The sequence below is a fragment of the Canis lupus genome, chromosome 12 (assembly GCF_048164855.1).
Source record: "Canis lupus baileyi chromosome 12, mCanLup2.hap1, whole genome shotgun sequence".
Lineage (NCBI taxonomy): Eukaryota > Metazoa > Chordata > Mammalia > Carnivora > Canidae > Canis > Canis lupus.
The window spans coordinates 2,097,881-2,117,812 of record NC_132849.1 but is presented as its reverse complement, the minus strand read 5'-3'; the positions used below and the strand labels follow the sequence as shown (position 1 = coordinate 2,117,812).

The 19,932-nt window shown below is 57.8% G+C and overlaps 2 protein-coding genes and 1 long non-coding RNA gene across 4 annotated transcripts in view; 2 read left to right on the top strand and 1 right to left on the bottom strand.

Moving 5' to 3' along the window:
* Window positions 1-509: 509 nt before the first annotated feature.
* On the bottom strand, window positions 510-3,252 carry LOC140600852 (uncharacterized). The gene is made up of 3 exons (XR_012003988.1): window positions 2,865-3,252; window positions 2,156-2,214; window positions 510-887 (listed from the first exon to the last, which is right to left on the bottom strand). It is a non-coding gene; the product is annotated as an uncharacterized lncRNA (long non-coding RNA).
* Window positions 3,253-7,575: 4,323 nt separating this feature from the next.
* Window positions 7,576-12,821, top strand: PPM1J (protein phosphatase, Mg2+/Mn2+ dependent 1J). The gene is made up of 10 exons (XM_072769000.1): window positions 7,576-7,935; window positions 9,201-9,315; window positions 9,784-10,071; window positions 10,363-10,475; window positions 10,791-10,875; window positions 11,446-11,564; window positions 11,767-11,830; window positions 11,983-12,090; window positions 12,208-12,359; window positions 12,504-12,821. The coding sequence occupies exons 1-10, from the start codon at window positions 7,604-7,606 to the stop codon at window positions 12,649-12,651; spliced, it is 1,524 nt and encodes a 507-aa protein (XP_072625101.1). The 5' UTR covers window positions 7,576-7,603; the 3' UTR covers window positions 12,652-12,821.
* A 2,327-nt stretch (window positions 12,822-15,148) lies between these two features.
* RHOC (ras homolog family member C) overlaps window positions 15,149-19,932 on the top strand; it is a 5,872-nt gene continuing 1,088 nt past the window's right edge. The window contains exons 1-4 of one of the 2 annotated variants that reach the window (XM_072769041.1): window positions 15,149-15,246; window positions 18,299-18,462; window positions 18,997-19,117; window positions 19,452-19,582. In XM_072769041.1, the coding sequence (XP_072625142.1) occupies window positions 18,307-18,462; window positions 18,997-19,117; window positions 19,452-19,582 (408 nt within the window). In that variant the 5' untranslated portion in view covers window positions 15,149-15,246; window positions 18,299-18,306. Of the gene's footprint in view, window positions 15,247-15,440; window positions 15,526-18,298; window positions 18,463-18,996; window positions 19,118-19,451; window positions 19,583-19,932 lie in introns of those variants that run through there. The other variant, XM_072769040.1, reaches the window with a different exon arrangement.

Here is a 19,932-nt window from a genome sequence, read left to right as displayed (position 1 = left end):
GTTTGTACCCTCATGTAAGGCATTATGTCTACATGTTTATTCCTAATAGAATGTTTGCAGCCATCGGAGCCCAGTAGCTTCTGTGCCCATGCACACACCCAGATCCACAACCCACACTCAGTGACAAATCCCAAGTCCAAGGAAGTTGGGAACCAGCTAAGCTGTTCACACTGGGGGAAGAGAGAAATAGGCTCTATCCTGTTCTAAAGTCTATCTAAGCCACAGCTAGTGGAGTGGGAGCGTGCAGTCGTGTGCTGAGCCACATGTAGCCAACTGGCCTGACGTACCGGCTGGCATCTGTCTTAATTAGTCAGTCTCTGTGCTAATGTAGTTTTTATACATTGTGACTATCTGCCTTGTTTGTGGGCATGGAGATACTCAAATCCACAGATGCACAGAAACACGAGCACATGTGTATACAGAGTTACATCTTTACTCAAAGGTACACACGCAGTTACTTTCCTTGTGTTTATTTTTAAAAATATTTTATTTATTTATTTGATAGTGAGAGAGAGAGCATGAGCTGAGGGAGGAGGAGGGGCAGAGGGAGAGGGAGAGGCAGACTCCCCACTGAGCAGGGAGTTTGATGACACCAGGCCCCATCCCAGGACCCTGGGATCAGGACCTGAGCCAAAGGTAGATGCTTAACCAACTGAGCCACCCAGGCATCCCACTTTCCTGGTGCTTAAAAGTAGGAGTTCCATGAACTTAGAAAATATGAACTGAGCTAATCTGGGGTGTGAGAACATATTAAGCATTCTTCTTCTTCAAGTCTTTTTCTTGGCCTCTTACTCTTTATGTCTTCATCTCCTTGGTGGTTAGGTCTCACCAGTGGCACTGGAAAGGATTAAAGGGGACACAGGCACAGCCTCCAAGAAATCCCAAACCTAGAAATACAGCATAGAGTTATCATTATCATAGAGGTCCTCTCATGCATCCTGTGGACAGAAGCACACAGCCTGGTCACCTCTGAGCAGGAGCTTCTCAGCTCCTGCAGGATGCACACCCCACCCCTAGGCCGCTCTTAGCCTGGCACACACTCCGTATACAATTGCTGTCGTAGGAAAGGGTGCAGGGAGAGTGCCCAGCTGGGAAAAGTATGGACAGCTTTGTGGGGACAGGTCTTGACAGATGGACCAGACATGGTCCCTGGGAGGGCTGTGCCACAGGAGGAACAGTACGGCTTGACTCCCATTTTTTTTCAGCATTTGACCCCAGGTACTTCATGTATATGCTCTTGCAGCCTTCACAACTGTCCTACAAAGTAGGATTACTTGTACCTCTTTGACAGATGAGCAAACTGATACTCTAAAAGCCTGGACACAACCTAAACAAGCATCAGTACAGGTCTGGCTAAATACATTTGTGGAGCATCTGTACGAATGCAGCTACATCCAGGCAACTGTAAAACAGAATGAGGAAACACTTTATGTACTGAGGCATACAGTGATCTCAACGATAATTCACCGTGGGGTGAGGGGAACCAAAGTGCAGGATGATGCCTATAAAATGCATAAAAGGGAGGGATTATATATGTTGCTTAAATATGCATAAGCTAGCTCTGGAAAATGTACCAAAGAAACCTAGTAATGCTGATTGCCACTAAGGAGAACTGGTTGGCTGAGAGATGGAGGTAGAAGGAAGACTTATCTTTCTCCCTATTGCTTTTTTATTGGGGGCGGGGGGGGGGGAGTGCGGGAATTCAGCAAATTTAAATTTAAAAAAGAAGAAATGACACCAGGGTTAATAGAAGTCAGATGACTGCACCAGGCCGGGCAGCACGTGGGTGGCCGAGCCTAGAGCCCAGAAGCCTGTCCTATTCCTGCTGCACCACTTTGGCTTCTCCTCTTTTCTCTTCCCCTATCCTTGATGGGCCGGGCTTCCCATTTATCTCCAGAGCTAGAGCCAGAAATGGAGGGGATCCCCGGGAAGCAGAGGCATAGAGCAGCAGGGGGCTGCCGGGGCAGAGAAGTCTGGACCACCCCTCTGCTGCACTGCTGGCCCCCTGGCACATCGCTGGAGCCTCACAGGTGTCAGAACAGTCCTGGGGACTCCAAAGGCCAAACCAAATGCCGGGACCTAGGATAGAGTGCTTGATCTCTGTCACCACCATCACCCTTCCACCATCCCCCACTTCAACTGTCTCCTGGCTCACCTTTTTGGGGATCTTTCAGCTCCTGATCCATTCATCCACAGGCCTCAGACTCACTCCACCTAAACAAGTAGGAAAGATTTTTGGGGGCTTTGCAAGGGACAGAGGGAGCCCATAGCTGTGCAGGAGGTGAGGACGAGCAGTGGCACTGAAGTAGAGCCCAATTCTAAAGCTACTCCTCAAGATTCAGGGCCCCAGGGCAATGTCTCTCCTCTGCCTTGGGAATTCGCAGGGATCCTCAGACTCCAGGACCACTTGGGGCAGCTAGTCTGAGAAGAGGAGCCTGGGGGTTCACCTGTCCCCATGGTAGGGAGGTGTCTAGGATCAACTGCTGTCATTTCTCTGGCCTTGGGAGGGAGCCGAAGGCCTGGGAAGGCTCCTGAGCAGGATCTGACACACTACTGCTCCAAGAAGCCCCTGGAAAATACCTGGAGGTCTTGAATTCTTTTGCCTCCACCTCCTCTCCCCACTGCACCTGCATCCTGGACTCGAGGGGAGCTCTGGGTTAACTCGACCGCCCTCACCCCCATTTCCAATCCAGAGGGTTAGAATGGGGTGCCTCCCAGGCTCTAGCCCCAGGAGCCCCAGCCCACAAGCCTCTCCATTTCTCTCTACAACCTCCCCTCCCTCGGCCTCCACGGGGAGGCGGAGATGACTAGGTAGGAAGGACGATGGGGCCCTGAGGGACCTATGGAGGAAGTGGTGCCAATACCCTAGAGACAGATGTGTTTCAGCAGCAGGACCTTCCAGGCCTTCTGAATGGGTCTCTTTTCCAAGTACGCATCTCGGAGGAGAGCCCTGTCTCCTTCAGGAACCTTCATTCTGATCATGTCACATACAGCTTTGTCTTCTCCCAGGCAATCCGCATCGCTTTCCTGAGTTGCCGCATCCTCCAACCCAACTCTCCCAGGAACCCCGAGACCCAAAAGACGGGGGATGTGCTTTTGGGCTGAGTTCTCTGGAATGCTATTCCCTCCCTCAGGGATAAGGGGGAGACGGAAGCTTCTGAGGCTTGTTCTGGGTTTCCACACTCCTGCCTCAGTTTCCCAGCCTGTTTTCCCCGACCCCAGATGCAAGGAACGGGGAGGCCGGGTCGCAGCCAGCGCGCGGCGTGGAGCTGAGGACGCGCACCGCTAGGACTTGACGTCCGCCGGCCTCCGCTCGGCCCCCCGCGGCCCGCTCCGCTCCCAGCCAGAGCCCGGAGCCCCGCGCTCCATCCCGCCCGGCGGTGCCCACGGGCCTGAGTCCGGCGCAGAGACTCCGACGGGCGGGCCTCAGGCGGGAGCGGCGGGCTCGGGTGCTGTCGCGTCAGGAGCCCCGGGGCCCTCGCCGAGGTGCGGCGTCCCTGAGCCCCGGGCCTTGGCCAAACCCGCATCACGGTCCCTTCCGGGCCCGCCCGGCCAGCTCCGCAAGGCTCAGCGGGGTCCCCCCGAGGCTCCCGCCCGCAGCCCAGAGCGCGCAGCCGCCGCCGCCTCCGGGCCGCCCGCGCCCCCGCTCCCCGCTCCCCGCGCCCCCGCTCCCCGCGCTCCCCCGTCCGCCGGCCCCGCGCGGCCGCCCCCTCCCGGACCGCTCCCGGCTCCGCGCCCAGCGCTCTGCAGGGCGGGCGGGCACAGACCCGCGCAGCGGCCCCTGGCGGCCGAGGCAAGAAGAGCGCGGGGACCCGCCCCTCCGCGCCCTCCCGGTCCCCCCGCCGCGCCTCCCCGCCTCGCCCCTCCCGCGTCCCCCCCTGTCCCGCCGCGCTGTCCGCGGTCCCGTCCGGGTGAACCTCTCCCTGGTGCGGGCCGGGGTAACCCAAAGACATCCCTCTCAAAACTCCCCGTCTCGGGGATCCCTGGTGGCTCAGCGGTTTAGCGCCTGCCTTTGGCCCAGGGCACGATCCTGGGGTCCCGGAATCGACAGGCTCCTGGCTTGGAGCCTGCATCCCCCTCCTCCTCTGTCTCTGCCTCTCTCTCTCTCTCTCTCTCATAAATAAATAAATAAATAAATAAATAAATAAATAAATAAATAAATAATAAATCTTAAACAACAACAACAAAACTCCCCGTCTCGTGGCTTCCAGGGTGGGAGCGGGCTTGTGTGTGAGGGGGAATGACCAAGACCCCAAGGGGTTTTGAGTCTTGAAGATTCTAGAATTGCACTATCCAGCAGGATAGCCACTAATCATATGTGGTTATTTAAACATAAATTAAATAAAATCTGGGGTGGCTCAGGTCATGATCCCAGGGTCCTGGGAGTCCTGGGATGGAGCCTGGCGTCAGGTTGCCTCTCTGTAAAGGGGGTCTGCTACTCTCTCTCCCTCTGCTCCTGTGCTCTCTCAAATAAATAAATACAATCTTTCAAAAAATTAATCAATTAAATTAAAATCTAAAGGTTGTTTCGTATTTGCACTTGCCACATTTCTAATGCTCCTCAATAGCCACACGGAGCTAGGGACTACTGTATTGAAAAGACATAGAATATTCCCATCATCATACAAAATTATATCAGACAATGCACTTCTAGATTCACTTCTAGATGTGAAAATGTTAAAATCCAGGAGGAAAGAGCAAAGAATCTCTGCCCTAGGAGTGGTGTCACCAGGGGCAGGAAGGACTAGAGGAAGTATGAGGGTAAAGGCCAAAGCAGGCAGGAGGACCCCCGATAGGCTGATGACTGGTCCCTGTGGATGATGGCTATGAACCCACCCAACCTGAGAACCAAACTTGAGACCCAGTATCTTCATTATATGAGTTGCAATATAATTGCAATTTTATAATTTTTACAGGGTAAGATTTTGGAAGTGGAAGCATTAGAAAAATGGGAGAGAGAGATGGCCTGTGAATTTGTCTCTCAGGAGGAAGGACATTCCTCTTAGTTAAGAGGGCTTTGGGATTGGAGAAGTGGGGTGGGTAGAGGTAAGGGTGAAAAGCCTGCTTCTGAACTCTGAGCCACTGAATGTGGCCTAGGTTAAAGGGGTCTGTTCTGACCCCTCCCTGGCTAAGGCCACACACACCCCTGTCAGGGTCAGGCACAGAGCAGTCTCAGTTCTCAGCAGAGAAGACTATCTCCCAAGTCTGACTTCCTACCACACCCCCTTTTCCTTCCCACTTTCTGCTACCTCAGGGATAAGTAAAGTGATGATTTTCTTACCAGATTCTGGAGCAGTCAGGGGATGGAGGAGGTGTGATGATGCCAGGAATCAGAGGTATGATGTTCAGAGACAGGAGAGCCTTAGGATTTAGGTAGGGGGGCAATGTTCCGGAGCTCAAGGGCACCAATGACATTCCCCCTGGCCACCTGGTGCTGGATCTAGGGTTCTCTATGTCCTGGTTCTGTGGCTTATTTGCAGCCACACCATGGTGGCTGCTGTGAAGAGCAAGTATTAAGGAGCAAGGTGACACAGAGAAGTGGCAAGCCAACTGCCCCAGAAACACTGAATAATAATAGCCAGGATGTTATATTTTTTCATCAGTCTTTGCTTGCTGCTGTTGTTTATGCCATTTATCTGAAAGCTGATTCCAGTTTTTCACAAATAAGAAAGAAATACCCATAGCAGCAGCATGTTCTTTACTTCCATTTGCCTTTGCCACTCTACATGATTTGCGTCTGATTTTACTTTTCTTGTTACTTCTATTTTTCTGGCTGTCTCTGCCGAGAGTGTAGGTATAATTACAGCAAATTTAAAGACCCGAATGACCATTATGAGATTTTTTTTAAAAGATTTTATTTGTTTATTCATGAGAGACACAGAGAAAGAGGCAGAGACACAGGCAGAGGGAGAAGCAGACTTCCCGCAGGGAGCCCCATGCAGGACCCCGCATCACATCCTGAGCCAAAGGCAGACACTGAACTGCTGAGCCGCCCAGGTGTCCCACCATTATGAGATTTTTATTTGGAAACTGCTAGGAAAGCTACCCCTTCTGTGGGCATACTTTAGCTCAGGAACAAAAGGGTTATGTTCAGGAAGCATTCTGCCCACAGAGCCCAGAGACAGAGTCCCGACCACGGACTCCATGCCAGTGATTCTTGAGGGCTACCCCGACTTGCTTTAAGGCCACAGGGCCTTGTCTGTATTTGGACAGTGCATGGGGTAGGAGATGTCTCTGGAGATCTACTGATCAATTCTCTCATCAGGGCTCTTGGGCATTCAGTGAGGACCACGTTTCCCTTACACGCAGGCGCTTAGTCTGGTCTCTGCCTCCCCCTGGCGGTGCCCTACAGGTCTTTGTTCAGCCTCTGCCTGAAGAGGAGGAGGAGAAAGGTGGAAGAAGTAGAACCCCACCCCCACCCCCACCCCCAGGCCTCTCTCTGCCATTCACCTCCCTTTTTTTTTTTTTTTAAAGATTTTATTTATTTATTTATGAGAGACACAGAATGAGAGAGAGGCAGAGACACAGGCAGAGGGAGAAGCAGGCTCCATGCAGGGAGCCCGATGTGGGACTCGATCCCGGGTCTCCAGGATCAGGCCCTGGGCTGAAGGCGGTGCTAAACCGCTGAGCCACCGGGGCTGCCCCATTCACCTCCCTTTAACCCTTTCTCCACGATCCCGACAAATCAGCTTTGTTCATCACAACCGAGTTCGGGCGTCCGGGGACTGGCACAGATGTGAGTCTCTCATCGACTGTGCGACCTCTTGAGGCAAGTCCTGTAAAATGACAGACGCGTGATGGGTGAAAAGAACCTAATAAAACCCAGCTTGAAGGGCTGCTGTTTGATATAAAATGGTCCACTATATGGCAAGTGCTTTGTAGCGGCCCCACTATCCGGTAAGTCGTTGCTGTGGTCAGAGGAGGTCTAAAGGTGGGGGGCACTTGGGTGCTGAGAAGGAAGGTGGAGTCGGCGGCAACCGCCCTCGCAGGCCTGGAGGTGGCCGTCAGGGGCCCAGCGCCGTCGGGAGCCCGGGGAACCCCCCAGCTCTGATTGCGGACGGTCGGCTCCAGCCCGCGGGGTCAGCGGCCGCGCAACACACCCAGCGCCTGCCCGCTCGCCTTCACGCTCACCCTCACTGCAGCAGCCCCCGCCAGAGGTGGGGTCACACCGGGGGCTTCACACCCAGCGGTCGCGGAAGCCACTGCTTTCGCTTTGAGGTCAACAGCTCCATCACCCTCCGGGCAGGCCGCCGCTACAAGCATCTGCCCCGTCACAAAGGGGAAGTTCCAGCTGATGTGTCGTCTCCTCCGCGGCCGAAATAGGAGTCCTGGCCTCCATCCCCTTCCCGCCATAGCGGACCCCACTTCCCCAAAGAGGCTAAGGCGGAGCCGAGTGGGAGCCGGGACGCAGCCGGCGGGGAGCCCGAGGGGCGGGGCCGGGGGCGGCCCCGAGCGGGAGGAAGTTTCGCCGGGCCCCGCCCTGCCTTCCCGGAGCCAATGGCCGGGGGGAGCCCGCGGCAGCGAGCGCCGCCCACCGCGCTCCCCAGGGGGCGGGGCCGTCCTCGGGGCGGGGCCACGGCCGAGGGCGGGGCGGGGAGGCAGCATGCTCCACCGGGTGCGCTCGGCCGTGGCGCACCTGGTGAGCTCCGGGGGCGCCCCGCCTCCGCGCCCCAAGTCCCCAGACCTGCCCAGCGCGCGCTCCGCGCCGTCCGCCGCGCCTCCAGAAGCGCCCAGGAGCCCTCCGGCGAGGGCGGGGAGCGGGAGCGGGAGCGCGGCGCCGGCGAAGACAGCAGAGGCTCGAGCGAGCTTCTCCCGACCGACCTTTCTGCAGCTGAGCCCAGGGGGGCTGCGACGCGCCGACGACCACGCTGGCCGGGCTGTGCAAAGCCCCCCGGACACCGGCCGTCGCCTGCCCTGGAGCACGGGCTACGCCGAGTGAGCGCCCCCGGGAACACCGTAGGCAGGATGGGACCCCCAGCCCCCAGCCTCTTCCCCGGCTGGGCATCCCCGGCGCCGGGACGCGTGCCCCTGGCGGCGCGCGGCGCGGGGAGCTCCCTTCTCCCGGGACCTCCGCTATCCTCCGGGCTTCGGGCCGCACCCCCTCCCAGCCCCTTCTCGCTCGGCGCGGTTTTCCTGAGGACCTTCCAGCTCCTTGACCCTCCCCAGCGCCGCCCCCGGACCCAGTTCCCTTCCAGAGACCGGAGGGCGGAGGGCCCCGTGGAGGGGGGTGCGCTTCTAATAGAGGAGGTGGAGGCTGCAAAGACTCGCTCCTGGGCTTCCCGACCCTAGCGCCCCAGTTTCTGTCCCTCGTACCGTTCCCCTCCCCCTCCACACCCAGAAATAGCCCGCGACACCAGGCGGCCTCCGGCTTCCCCGGGGGCGGGGGAGGGGGCCGCCCGGGGAAGCAGACGGGTCCCCTTTTGAATGTCCCTCGGCGGGCGGGCCTTGCCCTGGCCGGGCCACGGCGCGGACCCCCGGCCGCAGCGGCGGGAGCAGCCGGCTGGCTCCCAGCCTGGCCACGGGGTTAATGTCTCTACTGGGAGAGCAGAGCACTGAGGGAGTCGGGGGCGCTGAGGTCGCTGAGTGGCGGCCAGTAGACCCGAGGCCCCACCACCAGCTCCTTGAGCTATTCGGGGAGAGTTGGTGGTTATGCGGCTCCTGCGCAGTCCGGGTGGGCTTCCACCCCTACCCTATTTCAATTCCTGTTTCCCTATATGGGCTGGAGCACTTCCTCACTGCCAAAGCAGCAGAAACTTTCACTGGATGATTTTAAGATAAAGGTGGGTGTGTGTGCCCATGAGGGTGGGGCGCCATGACCAGGCACTAGAAAAGTTGATTAGCAGGCTTCAGGGTGGGATGTGGGATCTTGGCAAGCAGGGCAGGGAGACCTTCCAAGGTCCCTGTCCAGCCAGCTCCTTCCCCAGCAGCCCGGGGGAGCACCCTTTGCCAGGGATGGGGGAGTGGAGGCAGGCACCTGCCACCGTGGGCCTTCCTGTGAGGTGGTGGGGCCGGACACCCAGACGTTACTCCTTGTGCCTTGGACTGCCTCCCTTCTCCACCTCTTCCTGGCCTGGATCCCAGGTGGCTGTGACCTTTCTCAGTTTGGCTGGCGGGCTAGAGAGGGTGTGTGTGTCTAAGGTGAGGGTTATTCCAGGACCTGGTCTGGTGTCCAACCTGATGTGGTCACTCTGGCCTGGCAGGGTCATCAACGCTGGCAAAAGCCGGCACAATGAGGACCAGGCCTGTTGTGAAGTGGTGTATGTGGAAGGTCGGAGGAGTGTTTCAGGGGCACCTAGGGAGCCAAGCCGAGGTCAGGTAAGCCCCTACCCCTTCCCCTAGCCTCCGGAGACTGGGGACACCGATTCCCCCTATTGTAGGCATTCAGTTTGAAAACGAAGACAGCCAACCTAACTCCTAACTCGCTGGCTTTCTACTTCTGGCATGGAAATGGCATTGACCACTTAGACTGTCAGTATAAAATTTGTTCAGTTTGCCACTTAGAACTTAGGTAGTCCCGTATTTATGGATGACTTAATTAACTGCCAATGTTGATTTTTGTATCTTTTATCCTTGGAGCTTGGCGTTTTTGATGCTTTACTTTCTGACTCATAATAGGCCCTTGATAAATGAGTGAATAAATCTGATTCACCTTTCATATCAAACTCTGACCTCCTCTCTGATGTTTATATGGTTGCCCAGTCTTGCTTTTCTCCTTACATAAAACACACACTCGCATACATACACACATACTCCCTCATTCATCTCCCACTTTTCCTCCACCAGGGACTCTGCTTCTACTACTGGGGCCTGTTTGATGGGCATGCAGGGGGCGGAGCTGCTGAAATGGCCTCCAAGCTCCTGCATCGCCACATCCAGGAGCAGCTAAAGGACCTGGTAGAGATACTCCAGGACCCCTCGCCACCTCCCCTCTGCCTCCCATCTACCCCAGGAGCCCCAGGTTCCTCTGATTCTTCTCACTTGGTTGGTCCCCAGTCCTGCTGGTCTTCACAGAAGGAAGTGACCCATGAGAGTCTGGTAGTGGGGGCCATTGAGAATGCCTTCCAGTTCATGGTGAGTGAGAGTGGGTGACTCTCCGGAGCAAGGGCCTCCTAGGCAGATACTCTGGTCAACTCTGTATGGGAATCAAGTGGCCTAAGGGGCCCTGAGAACCCACATCTTTGAGGGCCTGAGCAGAGATTGGTTCCCAGGGGAAGGAAGGGGGAGTCAGATTCATGTCTTCCTTCCTCTCCTCCAGTGTGGCTTGGCTGGGCAAGTTTACTTCTGCAGATGGGGGTGGAGGTTGTGTGCCTAAAACCTCTTCCCCACTCCCCCCCCCCCCCTTTGACCCTTCCTCACATGCAGGATGAGCAGATGGCCAAGGAGCGGCGTGGCCACCAAGCAGAGGGGGGCTGCTGTGCACTGGTAGTGGTCTACTTGCTAGGCAAGGTGTATGTGGCCAATGCAGGTGACAGCAGGTATGGGGAGGAGGTGTATGAGAATGCCTACAGGGGGTCACACTCTCTGAGATGGGGGAGGAGAAGAGAATGAGGTGGTGGGTGTCAAAAAATAAAAAACTGGACAGAGGGAGGGTGTCAGGAGGGGTCACAGACACAAGGAAGGGCCTGAAATAGCCACGGCAGAGAGGCAAGATGAGGGTTTGAATGAGAAAGCCCAAGGTCTGAGTGAGGACCCCCAAGATAGAGTCTTAATGGGGAAGGCCTGGTCTTTCTGGAATTCTCCACAAGGAGTCTGAGGAGAGCCCAGCCCAAACGTTTTCTTCCTCTGGGCAGAGCCATCATTGTCCGGAATGGTGAAATCATTCCAATGTCCCAGGAGTTCACCCCGGAGACTGAGCGCCAGCGCCTTCAGCTGCTTGTAAGTAGGCACTACCCCCCCCAAGGCCCATTCTTCATCGACTCTTGGTGGTTCCCTTTAGCCTATGTCCCCACCTCCACACACACAGCTCCTTACTGGCCGCTCACTGGAAAGGCTGCTCTGCTCTCCACATGATGGCCCAGCCGGGCCAGTGGACTGCAGAGCAAGAAGGAGTGTGCGCCCCTCTCTGGTGCTCCCACCATGGCCCCAGCTAAGGAAGGAAGTGGAGTTAGAGGTGGAGAAGGGAAGTAGCAAAGGCCTCTGAGGGGTAGCGTGGTTCAGTGCCGTGCAGGGCTGACTCCCGAGCTGCGCTGTCTGGGGTTGAATCCTGGTCCGAGTCCTTTGCTGATTGTCTGGCCTTCAGATGTTTTGCTAATTCACATCCACAGCCCCTTCCCTAAGGGCGGCCATGAGGTTGGATGAGTTCCGGTACCTTATTAGCATGAGAACAGTGCAGGGCACTGCCCCTCATTTGCGGTCCTGCTGCAGTTCATGCGGTCTCTAGGCCAGGCCATGCCAGGAGCCTGATGCCCGCGGCCCTCTGCTCTGTCTGGCCACCCCCAACCCCAGGGCTTCCTGAAACCGGAGCTGCTAGGCGGTGAGTTCACCCACCTGGAGTTTCCCCGGAGAATTCAGCCCAAGGAGCTGGGGCAGAGGATGCTGTACAGGGACCAGAACATGACTGGCTGGTAACACTTCCCTCTGAGCTGGGGCCCGTTCCCATGGCAACACAGCCAGGCCCTTACCAGCCACAGGAAGCTGGAGACTGGGCCAGACTGGGGGTTGGGGGGATGTGTTCCTCTTTAGGGGCATGTGTGAGGAGCATAGGTCCTCAGGGAGAGGGCCTTTGGATGCCTGGGTGATTCCTCCTCTACTCCCCCCTTCCCCCAGGGCCTACAAAAAGATCGAGCTGGAAGATCTCAGGTTTCCTCTGGTCTGTGGGGAGGGCAAAAAGGTAAACTCCATGGTAGAGGAGGGAGAGGGCAGGAGGACCCACCACAACTTGTCTAGGGAGGTGGATGTTCTATCGGAGGGTTGGGGTGGGAGGGTCCACAGCTTCAGAGCCTGGGAGAGGGCCGGGGCAGCACCCACACTCCTTCCCTTCAGGCTCGAGTGATGGCCACCATTGGGGTGACCCGGGGCTTGGGAGACCACAACCTCAAAGTCTGCAGCTCCACTCTACCCATCAAGCCCTTCCTCTCCTGCTTCCCTGAGGTGAGCCGTAGGGGGGCTTCCTCAACCATCCCTTCCCTCCTCTGGTGGCCCCAGGCTGGCTTTCTCCCAGGGTCCCTTTGTCCCCAGGCTCCTTCTCCACTCTCTGCTCCCCACCAGGTGCGAGTGTATGACCTGACACAGTACGAGCACTGCCCAGATGACGTGCTAGTCCTGGGCACCGATGGGCTGTGGGATGTCACCAGTGACTGTGAGGTAGCTGCCACTGTGGACAGGGTGCTGTCGGCCTATGAGCCCAATGACCCCAGCAGGTAAGGGTTGCATGGCCATGGGGGGATGACAGTGGGGAAGGTAGGGGCAAAGGGAAGCAATGTTTGGGGGCCCACATGAGGGCCTGTGTATCGATCTTCCCATATACATGTTGGTACATGAACGTGCATGTGTGCTCCTGGCAGGTACACAGCTCTGGCCCAAGCTCTGGTTCTGGGGGCCCGGGGCACCCCCCGGGACCGTGGCTGGCGTCTTCCCAACAACAAGCTGGGTTCCGGGGATGACATCTCGGTCTTCGTCATCCCCCTGGGAGGGCCAGGCAGTTACTCCTGAGGCGCTCAGCCCCGACCCTCCCACCACCATCCTAGCCTCTCCATGCCTACTGTCTGCCAACCCAAACTCTGCAGTTGTCCCCCTGACCTTTAGTGGCAACTTAACTGAAGAAGGGATATCAGTTAGATCCAAAATTATAGCTAGTGGCAAATAAACCGGATGAATAAAAATGTGTGTCTTGATTTACTCTGATTAGAAACCAAAAGGCTCTTTCAGAGGGTGGAAGGCATACCAGAGCAGCCCTAAAAATGTAGTGCTCCCAGGTTCCTTCCTTCTCTCCACCCTCGTCCCACTCAGTGCACTCTCAACCGCTTCTGTGGCTTCATACACCTGCTGGCGTTCTCCAAGTTGGTATTTCCAGCCCAGATCCTGAGCTTTTGGCCCACAGGTCCTAGTTGTCTCCTGAACATCTCCTAGACATCCCATGGACACTTCAACTCAACATACTTCGGAGTCCATCACTTCCCTACAAACCTGAGCCTCCTGGTTCACCACATCAGTGGGCCCCAGCTTGTCAGCCCAAGGTAGAAAGCTTGCAGTTGCTCACCTTTGACTTCTGCCTCTTACTCAGCGAGTGAATCAGTCCCTATGTGCTGTTGACTCTATATTACAAAATATATTTGATACTTGTCCACCTGTCCCCACCCCTACTATTACTACGACATTAGTCTCCGAACTCTTGTCTCCAGGTCACAACCCCGTATCCCCGAATATGACCTTTTTTACAGTGTGGATCTGAGTTGGTTATTCCCTTGAGAGAACATTTCAGTGGCTCCCTACTGCACCTTGACCAAAATCAACACTCAACTCTTGAGTGTGGCATACAAGGATATTCATGATTGGGCCACTGCGTCCTCTTCCAGCCCCATCTTTCAGCCCCAACCCCACCCTCCCAGGGGTTCCATAACTCTTTGGGCCTATTGTGCCTCCAACCCATTTAACATCTACACATCGCCTTATCTGGAAAACTTCACTTGTCCTTCGGGCCTGGGTATCCCACAGCCCATGCATGCCCCCTGTATAGCCACCGCCTCCTGTAACGTAACTGTCTACATCAGGAATGGGTATGGTAGAGCCCTGCTGTCCAGGTCCACTAGCTCTGCAACCCCTCCAAGCCTCAATTTGCTTCTCAGCAGAATGGAGGTAACAGTGCTACCTCATACAGTTGTTTTAAGGACTAAAGTAGCTTATGCATGCATGTAGAGTCAGTTGCATGTAATGAGAGTTCCGTAACTTGCTATCTTCAAGTTGGTTTTTGAATTTGGACTGTAGGGTCTTTGAGGACAGAAATCCATCTGAACTGAGCTCGTAGCTCCCAGTCCACACTCAGTGCATGTTTTTTGAGCACCTGAAGAGGCTTGGGGACCCAACTTCTCTGGACCTCGGCTTACTCGTTTATATCAAAAGTGTGGTCTGCACTTCAGAGCTTTTAAGGCTACATGACTTCTGACATTCGTTCATTCAGAGAATATTTCTTGAAAAACGGTGAGATGTGCCACACAGTGTGCCAGGCAGTGGGGATGGACAGGTGGGAAGGGTGTAGAGGACAAGCAGGGAGAAAGCACCAGCTCCAGAGCCAGATGGCCCTGACTGAACTCTCACTTGTCTCATACAGATCGCAAAAATTTGGGCAAGCCACTTGTCTGAGCCTCAGTATCCTTACAAGCAAAAGGAGATGGATATGCTTAACCCAAAGATCCATGATGAGTAGTAAGAGGGCTGAGCTATGTAGCCAACAGGTCACAAACTAGTAACATCCTGGTAGGCTTCCTCATCCTCATCCTCATCCTCCTCAGCCACCTGAACGGGAAAAGTGTAGACAGACACGGAGATGAGGGCCCAGCGCGACGTGTCGGACCGGCTGGGTCCCCAGCGGCACAGAGGCAGCGCCCGGGAGACGGAAGGTGGCTTCCCGGCTGAGACCAGGAAAGGCTTCCAGGAGTGCCCTTTCGGGGTGCACAGTCACCGACCCGAGGAAATGCCGAGCGCGGGGAAGGAGGGGGATTGTGGCCTGGGTCTCAGAGGATCCGAAAAGTCCCAGGGGCGGGGCGTGATGTTGGACGGAACCGACCCCGCAGGACTTCCCGAGCGGAGGGCGGCCGTCCCGGGTGGGCGGGGCCCCGGGGGTGGGCGCGGGCGCCGCTCGGCCACGGGGGGGCAGCAGCGGCCCTCCCCCCGCCCCCCCCCGCAGCGCCCCGCAACTTTCCCCAAGACCGACTCCCCCGCGGGCTGCAAGGCGGGGCGGAAGCCGAGGCCCCTCGGGGCCCGCCCACTCCGTCAGCGGCCGCGCGGCCCCCACGACCCCGGCCCCGCAGCCCGGGAGGACCGCGGCGGCCCCAGGCCGGGCCGTGCGCAGCCGGAGCCAAGGGCCGCCCCGCCCCCGCCCGCGGCCCCGCCCCGCGGCCCCGCCCCCGCGGCCCCGCCCCCGCCCCGCGGCCCCGCCCCCTGCGGGGCCCGCCTCGCCCCTCCCTCCCTCCCTCCCTCCCTCCCTCCCCCCCTCCCCTCCCCGCCGGCGCTGGAGGAGGGCGGGCCCCCTCCCCGGGTCAGTCTCAGCCTCTGGCCCTGGCCGCGCAGCTGGAGGCGGCGGAGCGGAAGGTACCGGGCCGGGCCGGGGCTCGGGGTGGCGGGGCTCGGGGTGGCGGGGCGTCCCGGGAACTCGTCCCCGGAGGGCACCGTCGCCTCCGTCCGCTCGGCCGCGGCTCGGGCGGGCGCGCGGCGGGGAGGGGGCTTTGGCCCGGCCGCTGCCCCGCGGGGCCTCCGGCCTCCCCTTCCCGGCTTCCCGGAACCCGCCCCGCCGGGCGAGAAGCCAGGAGGCGACTCCGGTCTCGGCGACGGAGCCCCCGGCCCGACGCCCCGGCCCCCATCCGGACGGAGGTGGGAATCCGGGCACGGGGCGCGGTGTGACCCCGGGGCGGCCGCCGCTCGCCGAGGTCTGGTCGCCCCCCTAGACGGCTCCCGAGCGGTCCTGGGGCGGGAGCCGGGAGCCGGGGAGGCCGGAGGCGCAGCTCCCTCGGAAGAGGACCTCCTCTCTCCCAGACCCCTCCCTCCCTGGCACTCCCGGAGCCCTACGGGGCTTGGGCCGGAGGACCCGGCGCTGAGTCCTGCCCTCACTTCTGGCTTGAAAGTCGACGTGGTATCTGATTTCTTCGCCAGCCCTCAGGGCTGGTCTGCAGGCTGCAGCCCACCCTCAGGCATCTGGAAATTTGGAGCAGGATTGAGGGGAGAGGGTGGTTCGTCTTGTCCTAGGGAAGGCCCAGGAGCTGGTGGGCTGCATCCCAGCCTCTGTGTTGGGTTCTGTTGCCCCTCTGAGGGTCAGTAGGGCAGTTCCTGTGGGGCTGCCTTTCACAGGGAGCTGTTTTCCTTGCCAGGTTGGCCTTGGGCCTACTGGCCTGGCCTGGCTTGGCCTAGCCAGCTGCTTTTCTTGCCCAATGAGAGCGTGAAGGGAAAGTCTTTGGATTGAGCTGGGGGCTCCAGATCACTTAATGCATGCCCTTGCCCCTGAATTCTGGCCTCTGTGCCTCCCACCATCTGGTACCACCTAAATGCCCTGCTGCAGGGAGGCAGTGAGTGGCCTGCTCACATCTAAGCAACCGGTTCTCACTGTGGACGTGACTGCCCTTCATCAGCACTGCCCATCCCAGGTGCCCCCAGCCTGTTTTCGCCCAGCTGGGCCAATGGAACTAGCGGGACTGGGTACGGGGGAGTTAATCACTTGGGCAGAATTTCCAGGGAGAACTCCCTTTTTGAAGGTGGTTTCCATCTTTGGAGGGGACCTGCTGGCACAGTGAGTGCCTTGCCTATCTTTTGGGGTACTAGGGGGAGAGCCCCTTTGTGGGGGGGACAGTGTGGCGGTATCCTCTGAATTCCTATAAATTCTCTCTGACTCATCCACTTCCTCTCATCCCACTTGTATGTGTGTGTGTGTGTGTGTGTGTGTGTGTGGAGGGAGGCCACCCAGGATCCCACTGTTGGAGAGAACTAGCTTTGGGCTCAGACTCCTTGCTTTCCTCAAAGGCAGACAAGCCAGGGCTGTGGGGTGGTGGTGGTCTGAGGAGTCCAGGAGCTCAGCCCAGTTTGACAGGATGTGGGTCCGAGAGAAAAAGCCCGGTTTGGGGCAGAGATCAGGTTACCATCCCTTTCTCCCTTAACTGCTGGCTGCCTGGTTGGTGTGGGGACTGGCCCTTTTCTGCTCAGTTTTGGGAGCTCCTCCCAGCTCCGCCTCTGGCCCCCTCCTTCTTCCCTACGGCCTCGCCGCCTCCCGGCTCCAAGTCCGCCCTCTCTTCCTCAGAGGCCGCAGACCTGGGGGAGCCTCAGCTGGCTGGAGAGCAGCTTCTGTCCCCAGGGAGGGAGGAAGTGAGGCTCAGATCCGGGGCTAGGAGGCTGGGAGGCTGCGGAGGCTTGGTGCTCGCTCGGCTGTGCTGGGGCTGGGACCCTACGGAAACCTCGGCAAACTGACTCCTTGCCCTGAGTCACAGGGAGGGGTGGGCAGGGCCTTGGGGTGAGCTAGACAGAGGGGAGGAAGGGGCTGTTCCAGGAGTGGGTGGAGGTGATTCCCTAGTAGATTATTGTGTCACTCGGCCCATGGTGGATGTGTTGCTCCCACAGTATGGTCATTGTCCCCTGCCTGGGGCTGAGTGACCCAGTGTTGCCGCCAGGGCCCAGGAGGATGGGGAGAGGAGGGCAGGCTGCCCAAATGTGGGCTGTGGGCACCGCGGGGACTGAGCCTCCTTTGTGCGACTGGGGCTAGCTTTGGGGACTGGGATGGGGTGGGGTGGGCCGGGGAGGCTGGCTGGCTGCTGCCACTGCCCTCCCTGGGTTTCCCCTCCCTCGGCTCTCTTTCCCATCTCTGAGGTGATCCGTAGAAAAGGTGACAGACCCTAGAGTCATGGAGCCTGGCTTCCAGTGTGCCCCCGCCCCCCCAGCTCTGACACACGAGTCCTTTTTTTTTTTTTTTTTTTTTTTGACACGAGTCCTAACCTCACCTAGGTTTGTTTCCCGTTTGTCAGAATGGAAGCGCACCCTCTACCTTCCCAGGCTTCTGGGGACTGAGGGGGATGGTTTTTACCGAAATGCTCAGCAGACTTGCTCTTACCCACCTGTCCCCTGGTAGTTGGCTGTGCCAGCCTGTGGTCTGGAGAGGGACTCCTCACTGCAACGGGGCGGGCATGACCTGCTCTGAGCCAGGGCCGACGTGTCCATGATAGGGCCCTTGTGATTGCTAAACTTTAAAAGTATCAAAATCCTGGTAACAGAGTGTGACTTGAAGCCCTGGTATATAGCAGGTGAAAGCCAGCTCTTCCAGAAGGGGCTCCAACCCTGGAGCCCCCCTCTAGGTGTCCAGGATCTCACAGTTGGCGGATTGGACCAGAAATCTATTTTCTGTCCCCTGGGTGGGTGGTCCTTCCACCTCCCACCCCTGTATTCTAATCTGTCCAGGGACACCTGGCCCTGCCCCCGAGATTAGAAACTTCAAGCTCAGTTGTTTGATCGATTGGTCCTTGGCAAGAACGCACACCTGAGTAAGGCCCTCAACCTCCCTTTGTGGAGGCTTCAGTTTCCAGGAGGTCTTGGGGGCCCCAGAGAAATGTTTTGGGATTTACTGGCTTCTCCTCCTGCCCCCACCCGGCCCCCGCTTCCCTCCTGCCAGCCCCAGCCATGGCTGCGATCAGAAAGAAGCTAGTGATTGTGGGAGATGGAGCCTGTGGGAAGACCTGCCTCCTCATCGTCTTCAGCAAGGATCAGTTCCCAGAGGTCTATGTCCCTACTGTCTTTGAGAACTACATTGCGGACATAGAGGTGGACGGCAAGCAGGTGACCGTGGAGCCCCTCCTGGTGCCCCCGGGGGAACCCACCCCGCCCTAGTCCTACAGCCCTTGGCTGCCCCTCCTCACCATCCATACACTTCCCTGCTCCAGTCTCCCTGCTGGACTCAGTATAAGTCAGGAAGCGAAACTGTAGTTTCAGGACATTTAGAGATGCCTCCTGGTTCTCTGCTCCCCGCCCCCACATCCCATCCATAATCTGGGCCCCCTCCGACTCCAGACTACAAAATGGGGGTAATGACAAGGCTTCCTTCGGAGGTTCTTGTGACTTATGGTCCATTCCTGGTGCTCAGGCGGTGGCTCATGACCTCCATGAAGATCAAGCACCTGTGTCTCAGCATCTCTAGAAACTCACCCAGTTTATGTTGTGTGACAGTGATGAGCATTGTCCCGGGCACATAGCGAGGGCTTTTGTAGATGGATATTGAGTGAACCTAAATGACCAGTGGTTTCAGAGGACCTCTGGGTGGTAAGGGAGGGCCTGGGACCCTCAGGCCAGCTACTCACTGGCCCTTGGCATCAGGTGGAACTGGCTCTATGGGACACGGCTGGGCAGGAAGACTATGATCGCCTACGGCCTCTCTCCTACCCGGACACTGATGTCATCCTCATGTGCTTCTCCATCGACAGCCCCGACAGCCTGGGTGAGGTGGGGGTGAGGGCATTGGGAGAAGGGCACTGAGAAGCTCTTGGGACCAGCCCACTGGGGGCAGATCTCCTTGGCTCAGTTTAGCCACCTTCAGAGATGGGGTGGGGAGAGGTGCCATTAGGCTCCTGCCCCTGCACTATGGGGTGGAGACTCTGGCCCTGGGGAGGATCAGAGGGTCTTTGCGGTGGGGAGAGGGGCTCTTGAGCCATGAAAGGGACTGTCATGTTGAAGAGCCTCTAAGACAGCTGCGGGGAGAAAAGGGGGCTTGGGGGGGGGTGCTTTCTGGCCTAAGTGGAGGCACCAACACCTGTTGGGACACGTCCGTGCAGAAAACATTCCTGAGAAATGGACCCCAGAGGTGAAGCACTTCTGCCCCAACGTGCCCATCATCCTAGTGGGGAACAAGAAGGACCTGAGGCAAGATGAGCACACCAGGAGAGAGCTGGCCAAGATGAAGCAGGTGGGTGGGGCTCCAAGGGGGGGGGCGGGGTGGAGGACTGACCCTTCAGGGTCTGCTGTCCTGCTGACCTCCCTGGGGGAGGTCTGCCTCCTGCTCCCTTCCACGGTGTAACTAGAAGGGCTCTTAGTCTCTGGTCCCACACCTGGTGAAATTATCAGCAAATGAAGTGATTTATCAAAGGTCACCTGGCATTTTAGTCTATTCATCTGTTGTCCATTCTGTTTGGGTTGGACGATTAAGAGGAGTGAGTATCCCTGTCCTCAGAGACAGCCTCTTACTCTAGATGTTTTGCTTGGGGTAGCCAAAGTCATGCCATCAGAGTATACCTGGGGAGGTGCAGGTGGGAAGGC

Excerpts from the sequence above, each read along its gene's own strand:
- PPM1J (XM_072769000.1), top strand. The coding sequence starts at position 7,604 with ATGCTCCACCGGGTGCGCTCGGCCGTGGCGCACCTGGTGAGCTCCGGG. Across the intron at positions 7,936-9,200 it reads TGGAGCACGGGCTACGCCGA|GGTCATCAACGCTGGCAAAA; the intron begins GTGAGCGCCCCC and ends CTGGCCTGGCAG. Across the intron at positions 10,072-10,362 it reads AGAATGCCTTCCAGTTCATG|GATGAGCAGATGGCCAAGGA; the intron begins GTGAGTGAGAGT and ends CCTCACATGCAG.